The sequence below is a fragment of the Vespa velutina genome, chromosome 2, assembly GCF_912470025.1.
Source record: "Vespa velutina chromosome 2, iVesVel2.1, whole genome shotgun sequence".
Lineage (NCBI taxonomy): Eukaryota > Metazoa > Arthropoda > Insecta > Hymenoptera > Vespidae > Vespa > Vespa velutina.
The window spans coordinates 6550178-6574803 of NC_062189.1; the positions used below are offsets into that span (position 1 = coordinate 6550178).

The 24626-nt window shown below is 34.0% G+C and overlaps 2 protein-coding genes across 13 annotated transcripts in view; one reads left to right on the forward strand and one right to left on the reverse strand.

The window, feature by feature from the left end:
• LOC124957677 overlaps window positions 1-6758 on the forward strand; it is a 50624-nt gene extending 43866 nt beyond the window's left edge. Inside the window, exon 3 of the transcript XR_007103707.1 lies at window positions 6702-6758. The gene's annotated coding sequence lies outside the window, so the exon portion shown is untranslated. The remainder of the gene's footprint in view (window positions 1-6701) is intronic.
• The window catches only part of LOC124957665, a 241037-nt gene that overhangs the window by 72263 nt on the left and 144148 nt on the right, over window positions 1-24626 (reverse strand). For 7 of the 12 annotated variants that reach the window (XM_047514785.1, XM_047514783.1, XM_047514784.1 and 4 more), the window contains one exon: window positions 23678-23815. The exons of the other annotated variants lie outside the window; for them this stretch is intronic. In XM_047514785.1, the coding sequence (XP_047370741.1) occupies window positions 23678-23769 (92 nt within the window). In that variant the 5' untranslated portion in view covers window positions 23770-23815. The remainder of the gene's footprint in view (window positions 1-23677; window positions 23816-24626) is intronic. 12 annotated transcript variants of the gene reach the window in all.

Sequence of the window (24626 nt, forward strand, 5' to 3'; positions counted from 1 at the left end):
ATAACATCTCCTTCCGAAAGAAAAATATTTCTCATGATAAGTGTCATGCAAGAGGTGAAACTGATTTCGAAAAAGTCTTTAAAAAATTAAAGACTTTTCAATTTTTCGACTATTAGGAATAACTTCATAATTTAGAAAAGAGAACTTTGTGTTTACAAATGAGATAGCAAAATGATTTATGCGCATTGTTATGTGCAGTAATATAACTAGTGCTTATTCGGCGGAGTATCAATTGTAATCAATGACATCGGTTAACCATTGATCACTATCATGACGTATAATTTATATCCTCGTGGTATTTAATCATTTGTCATAATATACGTTAAGCACAGAACATACTGTTGGAATATTATTTACTTCGATAAACATCTTTTGTTGTTCAACACAATAAGATAAAAAAATTAATATAATTAATATTATAATGAAATTCAATGAGAAACTCAATAAATGTATGCAAATATATATTTGCAGGACTAATTTGTAGGAATAATTTTTAACAAAATATTTATAAAAAGTTGTTAAATCTTTAGAATATCTTTATAAAAAATTATTTATAAAATTGTTCATAACAAACTGCTTAATATATATAATAATTATTAATAACACAATGAAAATGTAAGAAAAAAATTGTCCTTTAATATGGTTTTTATTTCAAGTCTTTACAATTTTTAATTTCTAAGATATTCCAATTTAAATAAAACGTGTTATGTAAACGTTGAACAATTTGATCTATTACGTTGACCCGATAATTTCACTGCAAAGAGGCATTGACACAGTGACCTATATAAACTCTCAGCATTTACAATACATTTACCATGTAAACAGTGAGAAGTGTTTTCTCTATTTACTACAGTTAGTACTTACACTAGCCGTTTTTTAGATAATGAATGAGGAATTTCGACATGTTATATCTACAAAACGGAAAGTCTAAAAACTTCAAACCAAAACCAATTTAAAAAGGCCAATGTCCTTTTTTTTATATATTTTGATATTATCGATATAAGACCAATTTTATTAATATTTTAAAAATGCATATTCAAAAATGCACAGGTATGTAAGTATCTATTTCAATATACTTTTAAAGCCGATTATCGAAAATGTATTGTTCTTTTTTTTTTTTTTCATTATCTTGTCGTTATAGATATTGTGTAATCTTCAAGTGCATCTATAATTAAATATTCAAATATAAATTTTCAAATAACACACAAATATAACATCAATGTTCATTAGAATATTGTATTGACCGCATGAATGAGTTGATTTGGTGGTTATTCCGAAAGTTATAATTGCGTTTTCATTCGTACGAACGTAAATCAATGTATTTCACATATATGTCATCAATTTTTTATAATTTGTTCTTTTTTTTTTTTTGTTGGTTGTATGTAATAGTACTTCTCTGTATTATTAAACTTTGTACATATACTGTACACGAATATTTATTGCTTTCTATCGCTACCCGAACATAGAGATGCATGCCTCCGATTAAACAAATATGTATTTCGCGTACAGCAACGTGAAATTTAATCAGGACGGCATTGCTCTGATAATTGAAAAATCGCGTTTGCTTGTTTTACAAATCTCTGCGCATGTTCGAATATCTATATAGAATGACTCGTAAAAATAAAGACACGAAAAGCTCTTTCGGTTTTATGACCATTTAAGAATCGTTACGATATGTTCGTGATATAAATTTTATGCAACATGTTAGTCGTAAGAAATAAAAATGCCACGAAACGTTTCACTTTTGATTCGTTAATAAATGAAACAAATACTTTGGGTTATTCAATTAAATCACCTGGTAATCGGGAAATGATTATTTGTCATTTCAATTAATGGACATTAATTTCTACCTCTTTTTAATTTTATTAATTTTAATCCTAAATATATTAACGGGAATATAAAAGTAAAAATTTTAGTAGAATATAAAAATAATATTTTATAAACAAGCCATATATTCGGTGTAACACTTTGAATTATAAAATTTGGTTAACCAATCATTTAATATTGAGTCCACTTTATTTTTCGACGAGACAAAGCACAAGAATACGAGAATACGAGAATGATAGGAAGATACAATGATGCATCGTCGATCATTGTGCAAACGTGTCAAACGTCTTTATCAGTTATCGAGTTTCGAATAACTTTTAGTGAAACAAAAGAAAGATGTTCGCCCGATGCAATTATTTCTATGATAGTTAATTTTGATTAATTTCGTATAGATAAAACCAAAAGAAAAGTCAGTCAAATATAGAATTTCAATAAAAATTTTTTCGTTCGTTCATCCATTTCCAACAACATAACAGAGGAGAAGAGAAATTGACCGTTACCAATAGATCGAAACAATCGAAGCTTGCGTTTAGTTCTATAGTAGTATCTCTCTTGCAAGAGCTGCGAGCATGCTAATTAATTTTACTCGTGACTGCTGCTATCTCATGACGCGAGAAGCAACGTTCGGTGGTCCTTTGAATCAGGCAACGTCATCGTCCAAAATCACGGTCGAGCGGAGAGGTTGTAAAGTTTCGATCGGTGGGAATGCGTATGTCGCAATGCAACGAGAGAGAGAGAGAGAGAGAGAGAAAGAGAGATATAGATACACAAAGAGAGACAAAGAGAGAGGGAGAGAGAGAGAGAGAGAGAGAGAGAGAGGAAGATATGTGGCAGTAGGCATATTTGTATTTCTCGCTTGCGCAAATTTTGCAGTGGTACGAGGCCTAGCCGAGCTGACCATACGTATATACGTGGATATATACAGAAAAAGAAACGAATACGCGTGCGCGTACACTGTTGCACTATTTGCTTCTGAGCGTCCGGTACAACGGCTATCCCAAGAGCTCTACACTCCACGTTATTACCTCGGGTGCCTCGTCGTTCCCATTAATTCTCTGTATTCAACATCGCATTCCTGTTCTCCGTTACGTATATCAGAGAGGATGCGCAGAACGATGACGCTTCGACGATGATGATGACGACAACGGTGACGGCGGCGGCGACGACGACGATGACGACGATGACGATGATGACGACGTCGACTAGGACTGCTTTTTGAATTGCGTTCGCGATCATACAACCACGGATATATCCAGGACTCTGACGGAACGTAACAAAAGAATCTTCTCTTTCCCTCTCATCCTTTTTCTCTTTTTCCTTCTCTCTCTTTCTCTTTCTCTTTCTCCTTTCTCTCAACCTTCCGTCGATGCCACTCGTTCGAATGGATTCGTTTGCTGCCAGTCTCGATCGAGAATTACCATTCTACTTTGAGTGAGAATATATCTTCTTCTTTTTGTAATCCCTTTCCATGTTTTAAATCCTTTTTCTGTGATGTATGAAGCGGAGAAAATGCTCACGTTTTATATCGAAAAATGACGATTCTCTGCACTCTTCAAGATATCAGAAAGAAGGTGTAAAAAGAGAGAGAGAGAGAGAGAGAGAGAGAGAGAGAGAGAGAGAGAGAGAGAAAGAAAGAGGGAGAAAGAGAGAGATTCGTATTTAAAAATTAGAGATTCCTTTATTTGAGATATCTTTTTAATTTCAATCTCCATTATATGCACATTATTACGATGAATATTTTTATATTGAAAAATGAGCAGTTATACCGATGTAATTCGAAGATATCATTTGTGGATGAACTTTTAAATGAACAACGAGCAAAATCACGCGTTCGAATGTCTATTCTCTTCTTCCGTTATTTCAGTAAAGGTTATCGCGAAATATTTGATCTGTCGGTAATTTCGCTTGTCCGGAGAAACAAAAATAGAGTTTTACCGTAGTATTCTGCATTGTCTCTTCCTCTACAAAGCTCTCAGTCGTGTCAATTATCATGCGATCGACGATGTCGATCTTGACATGAATACCTACAACGTCGATATGAGATTGCCACCCATTAAGCTCTGAATCATGGAAAATGGAATGTCAACATTCGCAAAATTGACGCGTCCATTTATTGTTTTGCGAACACATTCTCTCTTTCCGTTTCTCTATTTATATTATCTCTCTCTCTCTCTCTCTCTATATATATATATATATATATATATATATATATATATATATGTATATATATGTATATATATATACATATATATATATATATACATATAATATATATATACATATATATACATATACATATACAAGAAATATAACATATATTCTATCTCTCTTTTTATCTTGCATTTTGAACACATCGGATACAACCATAATGATTTCGTAATTTTTATGATAAAAGCCGTGTTTCGATTAAGCATATGCCTAATGCATAAAAACCGAGACACGAGACTGAACTTTCGGCATTACTCACCATTAGAGCTTTTGCGTGGGATAAGAATGATATACTCCGACGGGCACGCACGCTTTCATTATCCGTTTGTAGTTCCGGACTTGCCACGACCGAAAGTTGGAATTACGCTTATGCGTGTGTAACTTCTAAAATTATCCACACGGGTTTCATCAGTTATGTTTTTTAAAACGTGGGAGTAAACGGGCACCTTAATGCGTCGCGAAAGAAAATCGCAAACAATGGTAATTTTAGATAAGAAAAAACAACAAAAAGGAAAAGTGCAAAATGAACAAAAAAATTATGAAATACAAAGTCGTTCAAAAAAATGTGTTCGGAGTTGCGTTTGAACGAGGCATTGGATTTCATAGCTATTTTTTCTTTCTCATCTCTTTTTTGTCTTGTTTTTATCCCTCTCTCGTTTTTTCTATTTTTTTTTTGTTTTTTCTTTTTTGTTTTTTTTTTTCTTTTTTTATCGAACGTGTAATAGTTCTTGTGAGTTTGGTCATGTAACGAGATCCCTCCGTTTCGTTTTCGAATTCCAAAGCACGTGAACGCGACACACGAGAGGGTCTCGTCTCTGGAACAGTATAAATGGAAAAGTACCGAGTCTCGTGACTACAGGGGAAGAGAGATAGGAAGGGAGAGAATGTGACAGAGAGAGAGAGAGAGAGAAAGACAGAGAGAGAGAGAGAGAGAGAGACAGGGAGAGGCAGAGAGAGAGAGAGAGAGAGAGAGAGAGAGAGAAAAGTGGACCACTGTCATCCATCTTGCGAACGCGAATATGAGTATCAACAGTGGCTCGCTGTTGTTTCCAAGCGCAGGCGTTTTAAATAATTAATTGGTCAGTAAAATGGAACTCAGCGGATATGAATTCGGAGCCATTCGTTAATTTCATGGTTCATTTGCTACGCTCTTTCCGCTTGGTTCTCTCTCTCTCTTTCTCTCTCTTTCTCTCTCCCTCACTCTCTCTCATTCTGACACTCGTGTGAGCTCACCCGCCGTTCGCGATATTCATCTCTAACCTACTTCGTCCATCTCTCTTTTTTTCATTACACGATACTCGGCGTGTATGAATGTGTCGACCTATCGGCCGAACGTAATTCTTCTTGTGCGCGGCCGGTGGCCGCAATTGCGGGCGATCATCGCAACTCATACGTATTTTCTCTGCCACTTTTGCCAGAACTTCTGTCATTTTTTTCAGCTTCCTCCCCTTCCAGACTCAACAAACGTCGCGACCGGATACAAAAAAATGTTTGTTTAATACGTGCGGTCATGCAAGCGGTCTGATTAAAAATAGGTCGCTAATGATCGGATTGATTTAATCTTGAAAATAATTCATATGTTGTCAAAGTCGAATCGGCGAAGTAAAACTGAGCAAATATTTTTCGAATGAATTATCTTATAAGAAGATATTCTTAAATATAAACAGAAATGAATAAAGAATAGAATTGAAATTATCATATCATTAATTATTTTAAACAGAATCGTTAATCAATAATAAAATAGGAAAGACTAATAAAAAATGAAAATTCTCGTATAACTTCACTATTGCTAGGTCCGTATATTGACTTATACTACTTACGTTATCCGAAGGAAACTATGTACATACATCTACGAACTATGTTCCTTAATTAGAAACTTCTCCGTACCCTTATCCGACCCATTAATACTCTTCATACGAATTTACAAATTCTCTTCCAATATTTGTCGATCGTTGTAACTATATTTCGTTAAAAAAATAAAGTAAAACTTTTTTTATATGGTTTGGTATAAACTTTAAAAGTCCAGTTTAGCTTAATTAAAACTCCCTCGATGAGATCGCTTGCACGCGATATATTTCAAATGTGATTAAAAAAGATTGCAAGTAGAATCATCATGTATTCCAAGTACCTTCATTCATCCGATAGAACAAACATCTCAATATATTTAACTTCTTCTTTTTCTTGCTTTCCTTTCTATTAACGTAATAAGTTATTGTGGCATTAGCTACGGACTAGAACATATTCAGAGAATAACTTTCGAGAGTAGAAACGACGAGGTACTACAGAAATTCGAAGTCTTCCGCCAATTATGGCGATACCAGATCATAGTGGCAACGGGCAGGTTAATTGGGTTACATGTTGAGGATTTGCGTCCAATAAGCTCCTTGGACCTCAGTATACATGAATACGTACACGAATATTCCACACGCGTTTGCATAGACTCATCATGGTAGAATTTCAGTATGATTCTCACTTTTACAATTTAATTTGCCACTAAAATCGTTAAACTCTCTCTCACTCTCTCTCTCTTTCTCTCTCTCTCTCTCTCTTTCTCTCTCTCTCCCTCTCTCTCTCTCTCTCTATCCCTTTCTTTCTTTCTCGCTCCGTTACTCGTACGCTAAAAATTGCTAACCAATGTACACTATTAGGTTGTATGTCAATAATAGGTCTACCCTTTCGTGCATTCTTTTAACGACGATAGAAAAAAGGAAGCAAGAAGAAGGAGAAGGAGAAGAAGAAGAAGAAGAAGAAGAAGCAAAAGGAAGTGGAATAAGTCACGCTAACCTCAGACCATCTCAGCACTTTTATTCAAATGCATGTCGAACGGAGCCGTCTCTCCTTTCGCATTCGTGTGACCTCCTTGTAAAAAACATCTACGTGTCATCATCAACTCCCTTTTTTTATCCATGACCTAAGCAACGAGAACATGCGACAGCGCCTTTCACTTTTAAATACTTCCGCGAGAGATATTTTATAAGCATATCTTTCAAATTTTTTTTTTTTGACGTTCGAAAGCACTGCGAAACACTTGAAAAGATCGTACCTTTTCGAGATACCGCTGGAAAACGTTGAAATGTCATTAAAGATCATTAATGAGTATATTTCTTCTTGTTTTATAAAGAATCTGACTGTATTTTGAAAATATTCACTTTTGCAGAACAATTTCAATTAATTTATTTCATTCCATTCGTTACAAAAGATATTCTTATATTAAAATAAGATTAAAAAAAAAAAAAGCATAACGAATATGAAAATATGGCGTCAATTATTTGTAAATTGTAATTGAAACATTGTTTTACTTTACGATTTATGATTGTGGGAAAGATACGTGTGTTCACTGTACGAACATGAAAGAGTAAAAAAGAAAAGGATAAAAGTTTGTATTGTCTAGCCGTAACACGTTTTTATCATTTAGTTTGGTTCGTTCAACGTGAAATTCACGGTACGATTTGGTTTTCCCGAGTCGATTCTTTTCTCCTTTATACTCTGATGAAAGCGTCGATTTGGCTCCCAGTGCGATTTTTAACGGCACTCTCTTTCAATGCACGACGTCACGAGAAAAATATAAAAAAAGAGAGGCGAAGAAAAAAAAAAAAAAAAAAAAAAAAAGAAAAAAAACGAAAAAAGAAAAAATAAATAGAAAAAAGAAAAAGTGATTTCTTTCGTTCCATTCCAGAGCGTAAATATTGCTCTTTTTGTAATGCACAAATCACTTCAATCGAGACGAATCAATGCATACGATAAGTATATAAAGATAAAGCATTCTTACGAGAATTAGCGATAAATATCTTCCTTATCATTTTTATTTACCTTTAAATAACCCAAAATCACGATTTAATTAAGAAAAAATTCAAAACGAGAGTATTTATCAAAGAAAGAATATTTTTCAATAAATAATTGTACGAATGTAATTAAAATTATATTTACTTTTATTTATTAAAAAATGATTCGTAAAAAACAGATAAAACGAAGATTTTTTCATCGTTAATAATACTTCCCAACCTGTTATATTTTGTAATCCATTTCAATAACGCTTTACATACTTTAATATCTATTTCAGGAAATGAATGAAACGTTATTTATATTTCCAGCGAATATCAACAAACTGATAAAATACTTATAATTAATTCACATTATTGAAAAATATATAAAAAGAAATATTTCAAAAAAAAAAAAAAGAAAAAAGAAAAAAAAAAAAAGAAAAAAGAAAAAAAAAAAAGAAAGAAAACATGTAATTTTTTCCCAATAAAAAAGATCAAAAGGCGAGAATACATTGGACGAATGCGTTGGTGAGAATTGTTTTTATACGCAATACCCATGGATAACCGTAGCAACAAGGTAGCAACATGTTCCGTTGGAAAAACGAATAAAATGTACAAAGGCAATAACGTTGAATTCTTTTTTTTATGGTTAAAAAAATAGCAGAAAGTGAAGTAGTTCGATGAACATTTATAGAAAAAGCAACCGATTCATTTTTCCTTTTGTCGTGAAAATAGCATGACCTGTTAAAAATGAGACAGAAGCGATAAATTGATAAGAAAAAAATAATAAGTGATCTCTTATTTTCATTTTTTTCGAGAAAAAAATATAAAATTTCGTTTCTCTCTCTCCTTTTCTATCTCTTTCTCTCTCTCTCTCTCTCTCTCTCTCTCTTCTTCTTCTATTTAATAAATCTACATCATTTAACAAATCACGATCAAAATGTCAACTTCGGCAACTCATTAGCTATAATAGAATTTAAATGTTATGTTAGTCATGTCGTGATAGCTATTCCGTAAAGACATTAAATAACTATCAGAAAATCGAGGACCTTCGAGGTAATAAAATTTGTAACGTACAAATTACCTCATTTCCTTTTTATCAATTTTGAATCTCGAGTGATAACGAATAAAAAAATAGAATTAAAAAAAAAAAAAAAAGAAAAGAAAAGAAAGAAAGAAAAAAAGATGAGAAAAAAAAAGAAATTCATCGCTTGTTCATGTCGAAAATAATCGAGCTCTTGATAGGACACGACTAATAGCACAAGAGTCTCGTATAATCTATTTCACTTGCTAACCGTGAAAGCGAGGAGCTATCTACGCGAAAGCAGCGTTCGTTAGTATGGAGATAATCGTTTTTGTAGTCCGACTCCGTGATTTAAACCACGTGCATCGCATGTTCCTAGTTAGCAAACGTTTTCTAAAGAAAAACGTACAAAACAATTCTTTTCCTCTTTCAACAAATTCTTATAAAAATTCTTAACTTGGATATACAAAAAGTTAGAAAAATGTATCATACATTTTTCTGTTATTAGATACTTAAACGAATTTAACAATAATTCAAAATTAAATATGATTCAATGTCAGCTATAATATTTCAATGATTTTAACGTTCTCTTGTAAATTCATATAGAATTAACAGACTAAAAAGCACCTATCTATTTGATGTTTCCAGCATCCTTTTTCATGGACACAATTCACCTCTTTCGAATTTTTTTTTTTTATCTATACACCTATAGGGATAGAGTACAAAGAGGGAAAGAGAAAGAGATAGGGAGAGAGACAGGGAAATAGGGAGAAACAGAGAGACAGAGACAGAGACAGAGACAGAGACAGAGACAGAGACAGAGACAGAGACAGAGACAGAGACAGAGAGAGAGAGAGAGAGAGAAAGAGAAAAAGAGAAAAAGAGAGAGTGAGAGAGAGAAGAAGGGAGAGTCGATTCCGCATAAAACGCAAACTACGTGACATGAATAATTCTATTCGTGTTATGCGGCGTCGCAGCCAGCCGCAAATCCGTATGCGTTCAATCTGAGGCGTTCCATGGGCTTCAATCTCTTTCCCTTCCCTCTTTCTCTTGCTATCTCTTCTCTACTTATTACACCAAGTGATCAATTAAACCGAACGCTTTAAAATCTGACACGGATGTAGGAATAAAGAAAGATATCTGTATCTGTCGCTTAGTCGAGCAAACTATTATTCAATCCTGCGAAATTTCAACCTTTCTATCTATATCAAGATTTTATTTACACTTTTCTCTATTCTTTTCCATGCCTCTCCATCCTGATGTCCTGTAGATGAAAATTTCTCCTATTTTCGTATTACAGATCAATAGAAACATATGTTAATTGAAGGACAAACGGTACAATTATATTGTTAATCGCTGTATTAAAAGTAACGAGATTATCGTTCTACCAAACAATAAATATAAGAGAAAATTAATATTCGAGAATGAAATTTATCATTTTTGCCTTTTATTTCGTAAAACGACTTGTAAGTGTTCATATAATGTGCGCAATATTCTAAAGTACTCTCGTATAATCTTCCTCGAAAGAAGCGCTCGATCGACGACTGCTCATTATTACCTCGTTTTAATTTCCATCGAGTTCCTAAATGAGTGAAATCGAAGCAAAAAGGAAACGTGGTGGAGGCCGTCGCTTTCTGTCCACGATTTGACAATAAATGCTCTATAATCTGTCGATGGAAAACAGTCCGCATTTCATTTCGATAACGCGAATGAGTATTTCAGTTAACGGCGCACAATCTATTTAATTAATCACTTTAATTAAAATTGTTAGTAATTAAATATTTTCTCGAACGTCATCTCACTGACAAGGCTTTAATCAAAATAGAAATATATGCCCTCGGTTCTGGCATTTTAATTACGCAAAATACGAACGCGCACACGTTACTGGCAAACGAATTTTTTTTTTTAGGAAGGAGAAAAATGTATTAGCCCTTTTTCGTTCTATCTCTATCTTATTTCTTTCTCTATCTTCTTTCTACGACTTTCTTTCTTTCGAAGGAACGAGGAAAAGAAGTAGGTATACATACTTTCTCGTCCTAATTAACCGACACCTCACGCGTGTCTTATTAAACACGTAGCGTTCGTGAAACGAGAGAAAAGAGAACGGTAACAACGATAGCAAGTGACAACACCTATTACAAGTTTCCCAATTACTTCAAAGCTCTGGAAGCGACATCCTTTCGGGAAATAATTCCTGTTTCTCGTGCATTCCTGTTACGATTTCTATCGTTTGTTTCGGTCTTCCATTTTCCTCTTTTCTTATTCCTTCGCAAACAATCGCCACGACGCGACTGATATAATCACGACCTTAATGACTTTGCTATCTAACCGTACCGTAATTTGTAAGACTTTTTTTTTTTTTTTCAAAAAAAAATATTTCTCCTCTCGAGCTGAACGCGAAGTCGGGGGAAAAAAATCGTATTAAGTATTATTTCTAACAATTATTACCAATCTCTAAAATTAATATCGACGATAAAAAATATGTTAATGTATATATAACGAAGGGATTAAAAGGAATTTGAGATTAAGATAAAAATAGGAATAAGAAAGATGAGAGGAAATTGAAATATCTTTCGTCTATATCTTTCTTTGTTTTGTTCCTTTTTTTTCTTTATATTTATTTTTCAATATATGCAGAAGATTACGTAATATGTTAATCATATGGCCATCGCCTCACATATATGTGCGACCATGAACGAAATTTCATGGATAGAGAATATTGCGTGTCATACGAACAGTTTCATCGTGCTTCTGGCGCGAATACATAGGTTTGGAATACCTTCGTGGCTAATATCCCTTCGCACGAGTACACCACAAGCAGCTATATGTATGTACGTATCTATATACGTATCTATGAACCTTAGAACAAGAGAGAGGAAGTAGGAGGGCAATAACAAAGCGTGAGAGAAAGGATAAGGGTTGAGAAGAGTAAGCGAAATACATAGAAAGCCAAAACTACACACGTTTATCTATACTGAAGCCATTTTCATTCCTCTACAGCTCTTCTCTCCGTATAACTCTCCTTACTACTCGATTGAGTATGCAGTATGCGAAGTCGGAAAAGGCATAGAAACGCTTTTGCATCCTGTATCCTCGCGCGGCTAATTCTGAGAATCCTGTAATCTTCGGACTCTCAAGTATTCATGAATACGTATATAAATGCGACCGTGTGGATGCGTTGTTGTGCATATATGACGAGAGATAAACGAAATCCGAGATCAAAGGGATAATCTGGAAGGTACAAGGGCGTAATTATTAATAATATATCTCTACATTCTGCATCTTTAATTACGTTCTCTATAATAAAATAGATTAAAATACATTTTCTAACGGCTAATTTTTATTTTCTATTTATTTATTATAAAATACAAAATGATTTTATGTTTTTCCAACTTATCTTCTCGATTAACTAAATGTTTCTATGTAAAATTTCGATTTTCTTTATGTTCGTTGTTGCCAAGCAGTAATATTTTCTGTATGGTGTGACAGGTTACGTGAGAAAAGCATATACGCTTACCTTATCATTCTACTTTTACGCGGATAAGCCTGCCACGTTCTTTCTCTTCTTTACAGTCTCTCTTTTTTACTTCTATCACCTACTTTGTAAATATCGTAGGAAAGCTTCCTAAACAATGCTAAAAGAAAACAAAAATAGCAAAAACAAAATATGATTTCTATCATTGTTTTCTTTAATTTATTCACCCTTTGAAATTATTAAAGCATGATGGATTATCTTCATAAATAACTGTTTCTGTTTTAAGTACAATTTTGTTCTCTCTTGCGTATTATTTTTATGAATGAATGCATGACTTCGTAGACGGGAGTAATTCCGAAACTCATAAGTTTTTAGAATGAGCTCGATGTAACAAATTTATAGATATGAATTCGATAATCATTCGAACGGAAAACGGATATTTCATGAATCAAATATGGATTATATGAGAAATATCATGCCAGAGTTCATGAGTTCGTCAAAATAATATAAAAATATTATATCAAAATCATGGTACACGTGAAGTAATATTCCTTTTAACTTTTCCTTTCATTCATTTTAGTTCCATTTTCGATATTAAAACGGATATTTATTTTTCGATTGTTTCCTTTATATTCTCTAATAACTTAGGAAAACTGTATTAGTCCGTTCTAAATATTACATTTTAATCGATAATACATGTTGTATGGTACAAATGTACGATCAGATAATGCAAACATGTCAGCTTCATGAGCGAATAATGTACATGAAAAGGATTGGACAATTGTTAATAGCTTAGTGATGTTGAATCGACTTGATTTTCACGAATTGGGATTCGGATTGTGGTTGTACCGTAAAGTAAACCGTAAATCGAACTAAGCTTTAACCAAATATCATATATGGGATAGATCGAAGTTAAATCTAAATTAACTCTTTCGAGTAGAGTTTGTGATTAATTACTTAACAAATTATTTTCACTCTTAACTGAAATCATTGAAAGTAATTAAGTAATGATTTAAGTCAATCAACGTAAATAATCATATGAATAAACGGAAGAAATTAGGTATGAATTTACGCAAGAAATTAAATGAGTACGTAACGTGACAATTGAAATATTAAATGCTCTACTCGATTTTATATCAACGAAATGGTAATTACAAGGATATCTTGAGTTTCATGTCGTGAGCAATTTGAATAAACTTTTACGGTCTCGAAACTTCTTGTAAAATACTTACGAGTTCGGTCAAGTTAGAACGATAAAGAAAGTTACTACTACTTCATATATAGACGATTTCTATGTCTCTTGATTGTAGTTCATAAACTAGGCGCTCATTATAAAAATTCTTTTCTGAAGTAAGTCATATAAGTACTTGTAAATACTTATGTGCATCTTTGTAACATAATTTATATCGCTTGTATTTATACACATTTTTGTAAGTATCTTTATTGTTATTTTTATGAATAAATTGCATTGATAAACGATCTTGTTATCACTGTCTATCTATCTGTCTGTTTATCTCTCTCTGTCTCTGTTTCTCAAATATATGTACGTGTGCGTATATGTGTAATATGAACACTATATATATACACTTTTTTTTTTAAATAATCTAAACTATCGATAAGGATAAATATTTCTTCAATAAAAAAATACGTAAAAAATAAATCTGGGTATCAAATAACTCTTACTCGGTTCTTCTCTTATTTCACTTAAGACATAGGTACGGTTATTAAGAGGTGCAGATCAAGAAGCAAATCCGTTCCATGGTTATCGTTTCAAAGCACGATCTCGATTGCTTTCTTCCCGTCGTAGTTTCGTTCGTTGGAAAGCAAACTGATTTCGAAACATAATAGTGTCCTAATTCCGCTTATAGCCGGTTCGCATTTCAACGAATTCGCAAACCTAATTCGTTCACATTACTTTTACGACTCGTAATCTGAGAGCATACCGGTAATCCTGTAATGAGAATATTCATGATCGTTTCGACAAATGTTTCCTTATATTCTTTATTTACAGTTGACAACCTTTGTTTCAATTTCCTCAAAGAATTCGTTTGTTATTACGTCGAGTACGTATTAATTTACTTCGTCATCATTATCGCTTTCTCCTTACTCTCCCCCTTCTCATGAATTGTTTTCCGTATACTTTTCCAACGTCAATGACGATTGCCATCATTAACTGCACCTTAATTTATTTGACCTTTAATAAGAATCTCCTCTTTGCCATCTAGTTTATGTCTACGAATAACTTTTGTTCATAGAAAATCTTACTCTTCATTGTGTCTAATACTTATTTTATATTTCGCGAAAGTTAGTTGCCATTGCGGATATCTCGTGGCTTGCAAAAATGAGATACAAATTTTATTTTTTCGATAAAAATAACTTTCCGTTGAAGAAAACTTTTCGTACACGAGCAATTGAAAATCGATAGTTCCTCGAGAAAGCTCGAAGACTACGGGAGACCCAACCTTGTGAGAGTGACCTTTTGAAATCGCATCGGTCGCATTCCGCCCGAGGGAAATCGAAGGATATAAACGACTTCCGAAGATGACGGTGGAAGAAAAATTATTATGAGAGAGGAGCGAGTATTCCGTTATGTTAAGCTTTATTGTTACGGCCAACGAGAGATCGTTAACTTTATATAATGACACAATTGATAAGAAATGTGTTCTGTATACATATGTATATACTAGAGCTGCCGATGCTCTTGAACGAAAGAGATTTACTATCTATTCCAAACGATAGTAATTCGTTTGAGCGAGAAAAATTGTGACGGTTGCTATATGATGCACGATTGAATGTTACGTGTTGGTTGAAGAATAGAGAGGCACATATTTTCCATGTCGCCTATTCGCACAAAACTAGTGAATCGAAATTTATTTGGTTAAATAAAAAATGTTTTCGTACGGAACGAATCCAACGAGTCTATACATTTTTTATAAAGAACAATCGAACCGTTTCTTTCATGACTTTGTGGAAGTTCAAAAAAGTAATCATGCGAAACGATTACACGCCAAATTATATTACAAATTAAAAAAAAAAAAAAAAAAAAAAAAAAAAAGAAAGAAAGAAAAAAAATGGAAGAAGAAAGAAAAGTATTCAATATTAGTTTCAAAACAAAGTGTAGGCACATGCAATGACGATACGTAACCTCAATTCAAAAAAATACGCATCAGTCGAATGCATGTATATATCTCGTAAAAGTCCACACTTTGTTTATCCCCATTCTCTCTCTCTCTCTCTCTCTCTCTCTCTCTCTCTCTCTCTCTCTCTCTCTCTCTCTCTCTCTCTCTCTCTCTCTCTCTCTCTCTCTCTCTCTCTCTCTCTCTCTCTTGTATACGTGCACTACTGAGAACACAACGAAAAATTCAGAGCGGTACATATCGTGTGATCCGGTTTTATCAATAGATACTATATACCTACAGAGAAACCACGTTCGAAATCGATACTCGAGCAGTTTCATATACGCTTCGATACACTTCGTTGCATTTCGTGATGCGCACAACCTCATACACACTCTTCTTCCGTTTTCTCGATCTCTCTCTCTCTCTCTCTCTCTTTCTCTCCCTCTTTCTCCCCTCTTTGCGAATCTCTCGCGTTAGTCCTGACAACGATCGACAATATCCCTTATATCGAGTCGACACATTTGTCTCTCTCCGTCTCCGAGCTTTCTTCCATCTTTTTTCCAACTCTTTTGCTTTTTCCAACGCTACTTCTATTTCTACGACGCAGCGGTCTGATTTATGCCGGCGACGATCCACCCAAGATAACGTTTCACATGCTATTGGAAAATTTTAAATTATGACCCAGCTCAACACTATGAATAATGCCACGGTCTTTCTTCTCGTTTACGATTTTTGAATCTTTAATAAGAAGAAAAATAAGATAAATCTATCTTCACGTCTCTAATCTTCCTGAGAGATTAATTTCGCCACGCATCGTCATCAAGTAGATTCGTTTGGAATTGAAAAAATAAATGAACAGATTACGTGATGATATTGGGCAAGATGTTAAAACGTTTATTCGTTTGGAAAATCATTAAATTCGACGTTGTTCGTTCGAGCATGTGAAATTTCATATTATTTGGTAAAACTCTAAATCGATCATTAATCATATTAATTCAGAAATAAAACGATTTCGTTCTTTTTAATTCATTTTAATTAACTCGTCTTGACATTGTCATCGTGCGAAAAACAGGCGCAATTTGAATTGAAGTGCATTGACGTGTCTCTTTTATCGCGTAAATAGAGCTTTCATTTAAGGCATCGTTCAGTGAAAAAAATGTTTGCTATTATAGTTAGATACACCGGTACGATAGGTTTAATCGATAGGAAACAGGGTGTTACACGAGCTGTATTCTCGGATCAAGGTTAACGCTATAATCGAAGATCAAACCTACGAGACGCTTTAAAGAAGCACTTACGCTTGCCTTACTTAGAACGTTGCTCGTTACGAACCATCGGCTTTAGACTTTAGCACGTTTCCTTGCCGTCGATTACGACCCTTTTCTATCCTTTTTCTTTCTCTTTCTTATGAACATGGCACGAAGGGTGAACGCGACATAAAGTCGCGAACAACCGTGAGAGAAACGATCATTCGTCTGGGTGGGAGAGAAGATCTAGATGGAAAGAGAAGGCGAATAACCGATAAATCGGAAAGACAGTGCGGCGTCCACTTCGTTGAACTCCAATAGATTTCTTTTCCCAGCCTCCTTCCGTCTCGTTATATCCTCTTTCTTCTTTTTCTATCTTTTTTTTTTTTGTCTTTTTCTTTATCATTTCAACTCACCATCGTTGTTTTCTTACTTCGCTTATTTCAATCGATAACGATCGTCGATCTTCTTATGGATTTTCAAATTGCTTTTATCTTCAGCATTTTTTAATAGAAATATCGTATGATTCATAAAAATCTTCGTATTGAATCGTATTTCTTTTTTCGATAAAACGAGATTCGATAAAAGAACATTTTTTTCCCTATATATTTAAGTAGATAAATTTATTTCATGAGAAGATTTATATAATAATAATTAAAAACAAATACTATCCTTTCATTGGAGAATCTTGGAAACATAAGAAACCGATTCAAAGGAGAAAAGGAGAATAGGTTATATCGTTTATCGTGTCGGTAAGAGTCTAAATAATCTCGGATCTAAATAATTTCGGACGCAGCGGTTGCACCCTGTTCTCCGCAAGACCATGCATCTTCATTATCCGTGATGCTAGCTAACTGCAAGTAGGAAGAGAGATCGACGAACGAAACAACGGGGGCTATGAATCACGAGGCTTGTGGCTCCTTAATATTTATTCGTCGAGCGAACATCGTCGGTCCTTAAAACGTGCGCGCGCGTTAACTCGTCTACAAAGCCGACATCCTGTCGTTTATAAACGGACCCTATCTCTCATCCGGTATCGACTATGTACTTCCATTAATGAACAAAAGAAATTGTATAGAGTATTTCTCTTTATTTCACTCAAGTCTTACGAATTATCGATTTTCAAATAATTGTTAATACGTCTTATGTAAAGAAAATATAAAAGAAAACGTTAACCACATCTCGTCGATAAAAAAAGAAAAATAAACGATGGTTATTAAAAAAGAAAAAAATATAATAGTCTCATTAATGAAGTTTCCAATGTTTTCATTTCAATATTGATTCTTAAACTATGACTAGCTTTTATCGATAAAAAAGAGAGAAAAGCTCTACATTTACTTCTCTCTCTCTCTCTCTCTCTCTTTCTCTCTCGCTCTTTCGATGGAACATCAATGTGTGCCAAGATATAAAAAGCGTATTCTTCTGGGTATATTATGAATTTTAACAAACTTTATAATTAATTGTGGATAAAAAGTGTATTTTCTAAACGTAAATGAACTATTTTCGATTGCGATTGAATAAAAGGAAAAAAAAAGATTAAAAAAATAAAGAAATTATGCATTATATAAGTGCACGCGATTGCCGTTATACAGGAAATAACGATAAAATTGAAAGACGAAAGGATCGCGTTAAGCTACTATGTATCGGAAACGTTTCAACGCCTTACTCTTACTAATACGTCCACTTCTTCTTCGAGAACTCGACTTATCATCGATTGTTTCGTCCCTTTGTCACTTACTCAAGGTAAGCCTCGCAAGTGCGGCACCCTTAAGAGTTCTAAGATGCTTTTCTCGGTCTTATCGTTTCTTTTTTTTTTTTTTTTTTTTTGTAATCTTACTTATCTCTTTCCTATTTATATTTCATTCTATACTACGACTTTTCCTATAATTTTTCAATTCTTTTATTTTTTCAAAAGTTTGTATAAAAATTGATTTTTCATTTCTCCTAACCCTAGAGGATTATAATCATCTCTGTTCTCTAATCCCATGGTTCGCAGTTACACGAATTCTAAATCGTCCAATGATAATCGATTCCTATAGCCTGGATTATATTCCGCATTCATGATAACGATGCGAAAACGCAAATTTTGGAAGAATAGGTCAGTTAGTCCCTATACGCTTCTGGATTACTTCACTCCTATGGAAATCTATTTGTCAGCTTTTACCTGAAAACTAATGGAACTCGACGTGCGATAATTCTCTCGAGTGTAACTTGCCCGTCAAAATCGTATCGATTGAGATCCATCGGTCAGTCAATTAGCAGATGACTCTCGCGTTCCCTTTCCTCTCATTCTCTCTCTCTCTCTTTCGATCTCTCTCTACCTCTTTATCGCTTCTCTATCCTTCTCTCTCTCTCTTTCTCTCTCTCTCTCTCTCTCTCTCTCTCTCTCTCTCTCTCTCTCTCGTATATTCAATTCCGATAGGAGGATGAGTTTCGATCCGTCGAAATTGCCATCCCCATCCCCGTTTATTTCATCTCATTCGTTTCTTTTTTTTGTACCTAAAATAGACGATATACGATACAAGATATGCAATTTAAAAGAGAAACAGATAAGAGCATCAAGTCGGTATTTCTAGATAAAAAAGTAAGTTAGCGAAAGCAGCAGTTGGGCAATGATCTTTGACATGAAAAGAACTTTTCGAAAATATTTGTATATGTAAATGTATGCATTTAATTCATCGTATCTTTTCTTTTTGGCCATTATGCGTTCTCGCATATGCGATTACCGAAAGCTATTCAAACATTTAACGAACTCGCCATAAAAAATTGGATTTTGCAATTCAAATTCAAGTGATGCACTCAACATTGATCATACTTCGATTTAACATACTTCCAGTGATCTTTAATTTTAATAAAATATGAAATATTGAAATAATCTTATTATTTTCTCTTTCCTCTTTTAAAAAATATCTTATGTATCTTCTATATATAAATGTATTAGAACAAGAGAGAGAGAGAGAGAGAGAGAGAGAGAGAGAGAGAGAGAGAGAGAGAGAGAGAGAGAGAGAGAGAGAGAGAGATAGAGATAGAGAGAGAAAGAAAAAAAGAGAGAGCGAGAGAGAAACAGACAAAGTGTAAAAGAGAAGAAGTAAAAATAACGCTGGTAGCTGACGTGTCTATGCCAACTTACGTGTGCTCGATAGGCTAGACATAGATTAATGTTCGTACTAAGTTGTCGTAGTATGCAAAAGAGAAAGAGGGGGAGAGAGAGAGAGAGAGAGAGAGAGAAATAGGGTAAGAGAGGAGTTGGTCACCCTAGAACATACGATATCCCAAAGAGTTTGGGGTCGATCTACTAGAACGAACTGTCCTAGATCGATGCGACGGATCGATATCTTCCTTCCAGAATTGTCCCTGTAAACGAACTATCACAATTTTAGATAGCCCTTCTATGCGGAAATAGGATTCTACGTGAAGAAAGTGTTCGCCAGGGACTCTTTTACAGCCCGTCGAGAGGAGAGTGAGAAGAAACGATACGGAAAACAGGTACATAGGTGGAAAAAGTTCTTTTCCGAGGTTCCTCGAGTAACGAGGTAAAGGAAAGGAAGACTTATTGGAAAAGGATTGAAAAAAAAGAAGTTACGTGAAATGAAGATAACGATCGTTGGACAATCATACTCTTGTTTTAATTCTGATTATACGAAATTTTTTTAAACTTTTTGATATTTCGAGTAACGAAGGTGGTTTAATTTAAAATTGTGTCATGATGTTAAATAGTAAAAAGATAAAAAAAAAAAAGAAAAGGAAAAAAAAAAAACAAGAAAAAATACAACGGCACGATAACCGAACTGATAAAAATTTTGATTGCAGGTCATTAAATAAACGTATCTATAGTTTTGCGAAAAATGTGATAAGTTTTATCAAGCTGGATGTTTCTTCAAGGTATTTTATCAAGCGGCGAAAGTCAACAGGAACGAAAAAAAAAGCAGGATATTAAAGATCGTAATACGTTGTTCAATCTCGTATTATTCTTTTCGTTTCTCTTGTACAATGTGAAATTGGAATTGGATGAGAAAATATTGTTGCCGTCGATGATATTACCAAAAAGTAGGATCAAATGTCGAAAGAAGAAAGTGAACTATACGTTTTCGATCGTATCTCTCATGGTTTTTCCTCGACATTTATCCGTCGCTTTTCTTGTCAAACTTTGTCGAGATACGATCTCTATATGGAGAAATCGAATCGAACGAAATACAAATGATATGATAGGAACAACAGAAGATATCAAGTACTTATGTGTATATGATATATGTATATAGTAATATAATATCCTTTTTGTTTTGTTTACTGAAACGTGTTAAATTCTTGAAATATTACAAATAAAATGATAAATTCCAATATAAAAATTTCCGACGTATTAAACCATTCTCATTACATACAGCATATATGGAAGAAATTGTTGAAAGTGGATATATACACTTTTTCTTTCCAATAGCCAAAGGAAAAATCGAAGAATATCTGAAAATACGAATAAAATCGAGTATAACGAGTGAAATCGAATCGATCGTTCATACGATCTCTGAACCCGACGATATCCAGCAATCTTGTTCGCTGCACGACGGTGTTATTTCCGGTCGACGGAAAAGAAGAGAAGATTACGTGAAGGCGTACCGTAGTGTGGGCGTAGCGTGAGCAGGTATGTAAGTCGATAGCCGGTTTCGAAAGGAGTTACGTGGGCTCCCTCTTTCTCTATCACAGTTTTGCTTATCCTTTATCTTTTCACATCTCTCCTACGTATCGTCTGCCTTGCTAATTCCATCTCGTTCGTGCTTCTCTCTCTCTCTCTCTCTCTCTCTCTCTCTCTCTCTCTCTCTCTCTTTCTCTGTCTCTCTCTTAATCCTTTGTGTCCTCCATTTGTAATTTACAATCTGTAGCAAGCACAACCAATGGATTTATATACGGAGAAGGAATGACTAATGTCTCATTTGCATTTTGCATTTTGCGTGTGATTTTGTCACTGAGTTTATATCCAGTTTATTAATAATGTAATATACAGTCGCAACAACTACCACCACAACCAGTATTACTGTCACTGTCATCGTTGTGAGTATATATATATGTATTGCGGTCCGTCATATACACCCTCTCTAGTTAACCCCATCATGTGTGCTTGCGAGTGCGCCTGCGCTCGTTACGGTATAGTCGAATACCGAGTATTATTAATCCCACTCTCTCTCTCTCTCTCTCTCTCTCTCTCTCTCTCTCTCTCTTTCTCTCTTCCTCTCTCTTTTCTTTTTTTTCCTCTTCTTCTCTTTTTCGCTCTTTTTTCTCCTCGGTTTGTTTGTGCTAAGCGCGTGCGAGATTAATTTCAACCGAACGTGATGTTACGACTGGCAGCAGCATGCCAAAAGGATCCCAGAAGCTTGGTATACGAAGGTAATAAAGTATTATTAAAAAATGCGCAGATCGGTCGCTCGTTTCGATGCTATCTGTAATTGGTATACTGTGGCCACAGTACAAATTTATTGGGATTATTTTTTATCATTCTCGTCGTTTATTATATAGTGCTACTGTCAATCCGATTATTTACTTTTTCTTTTGTATTTATTCGATATAATAACAGGTTGTTTATGTGTTGTCACGAACGTTTGAAAAAATTTAAAAATTTTCGCATAAAGTCTTTGTAATTGAGTAAGATAATAATGTTATTTACGATAGTTTTATTAACTCTCCTTCGTATTAGAATTCTTTACAAGTTGAAAATAAAGTATGTGATCGATCGAACGATAGAACGATAGATCTTTTAAAATAAAATGGATATTTCGAGGAACACCATAGAAAACACGTTTCCATGTTGTGCGTGTTGTTTTACGATAATATAGACATGATAATAAAAAACTTTTTCTAATTAGATTGCAAGCGCATATCGTCAAAGCGTAATTATCCAATACCAAAGGAAACTAGGTAGTTTCTGCTTGCATATTCATAACTAAAATGGAAGAAAAAAGTTATTGGTTTATTATAAATCTTTGTTCTATGTTGAAAAAAAGAGCTACTAATAAGTGAAAATGAGAAAAAAAAGAGAAAGAAAGAAAGGGCAAAGTAATCGAAAATCTGCGTTAAAATAATTTCTGTTATTTTACGTACATCCACTTGAAAAAAAAAGAATAAAATAAAATAAAATAAAAGAAAAAGAAAATAAATAAAAAATTTTCTTCTATCAAGTATGAGTACGATCAGAGATATAGAAAAAAATTTGTGAAAAGAAAAAAACATGAATACGTTGGGAATAAAATTTAAGAATACAATTCTTTCGTACTGATCGATTGAATTACGAGAAAAGGAAAGAGAAAGAATACTAGTAGTGCCATAAAAGTCTAACGAAGTGAAGAGTGTCGTGAATAAGAATGCTAAAAGCTTCAAACGACTAGAGAGAACGACGGTGTAGATCGACAGAAGGTAGAAAAAGAAAGAAAAAGATAAAAGTAACGAAATACGATCACCTATAAAAATATCGTAGGCTCCATAGAACAGGTAATAATTCACAATCGAGAAAAGTCGAACGGATTTTCTGTCCAGTTCGCGATGTTACGTTCGATATTCATACGAAATAGGACACATCCAGAATGGCATCCTTCCGAACGACGTTATATATTTTATATCTTTCGGAATTCAATGCCACGTGCATGATAAAAGAAAAAAAAAAAAAAAGAAAAAAAAGAAAAAGAAGAAAAAAAAAGAGGAAAAACGAGAGAAAAAAGGAAAAAAGAGAAAAAAAAGATAAAGAAAAAAAAGAGAGGTCTCTTGGCCGTCACGACTTTAACACAAGTACAAACGAACTATCGTGAAGAGGATGGATGAACAAGAGAAAGGAAAAAGATTTATAATGTATATACAGAGTGGAAACCGAATTCTCTATCACTCAAAAACCCTGCCTCTATTTCACCGACTTTTAACGCTACTACGTTCTTCTTTTTTATCTATAGGTTTTTTTTCGGACCATAGGTTGGCACGATTAATCTTCGTATTTCGGAAAAAAATTCTTCCTCGCATGAAATCACACGCACGGAACTCACCTGCCGAGTTTGTTCCACCCTATTTCTTTTCCTCTTGTTCTCTGCGTTACCTTGCCGTTTCTTTCTCCCTCACTTCGAATTCTACCATTCATCGCTTCCTTTTGATAACACGACAATGTTACGCTGTCCTATATCGCCCTGTTAAAATTATATCCATTAATTTTCGACGTAATCGTTGTTAAATAATAAAAAAAAATAAAAATAAAAATAAAAAATCATTATCGTCGTTTTACGTGATAGAAAAAGGAATGGGAAAGAAAAGAGAAAGAAAGAGAATATAAGGGAAGAGAATGAAAATGATGTTCTCTTCGCAAATGGCCACGTCGAAGAAGATTGTAGTCTCTGCCAAGTACCGTTGTAACGAGCTTTTTATGGCGAATGTGTTGAACCTATGCGAAAAAACGTGACTTTTCCAAGCACGTGCCTATCTAGACGGTACACGGATTCTTGACTTATGAAACTACTCCAGGTACTGTTTACCATTCTAAGGTTTCGGAATCTGCTATTTGAGAAATGTCGTTAGCTCAGAAACGCAAACTACCTATCTACCATCGGGAATTAACATCGCGAACTATCGAACATGATGCTGGAATCTAGAGGAATATCGAGCTCACGTGCGTATATTAGATATCCTTCGTATGGTTTTGCCTTTGTACAAAACGTGCCGCAGATTTCAGGTAGATCGTTTAGACGATTAGAATACTTGCGATCCGCTTTCGTGAATTCGATAATACGATTCAAAAGTTGTAGATTTAAAGTTGAGTAGATAAACGATTAATTCCAAAGTATTTAATGTGATTATACAATACGCTAGTTAGATAATATTTTTTATTACATTTAATACGTATTTTCTAAGCAATTTTACAATATGAAAGATTCTTTTGAACGTAATTTAATGTTAAAACATGGCTTTTATAATAATCGCATCACTCATTCTCTATTCTGCATA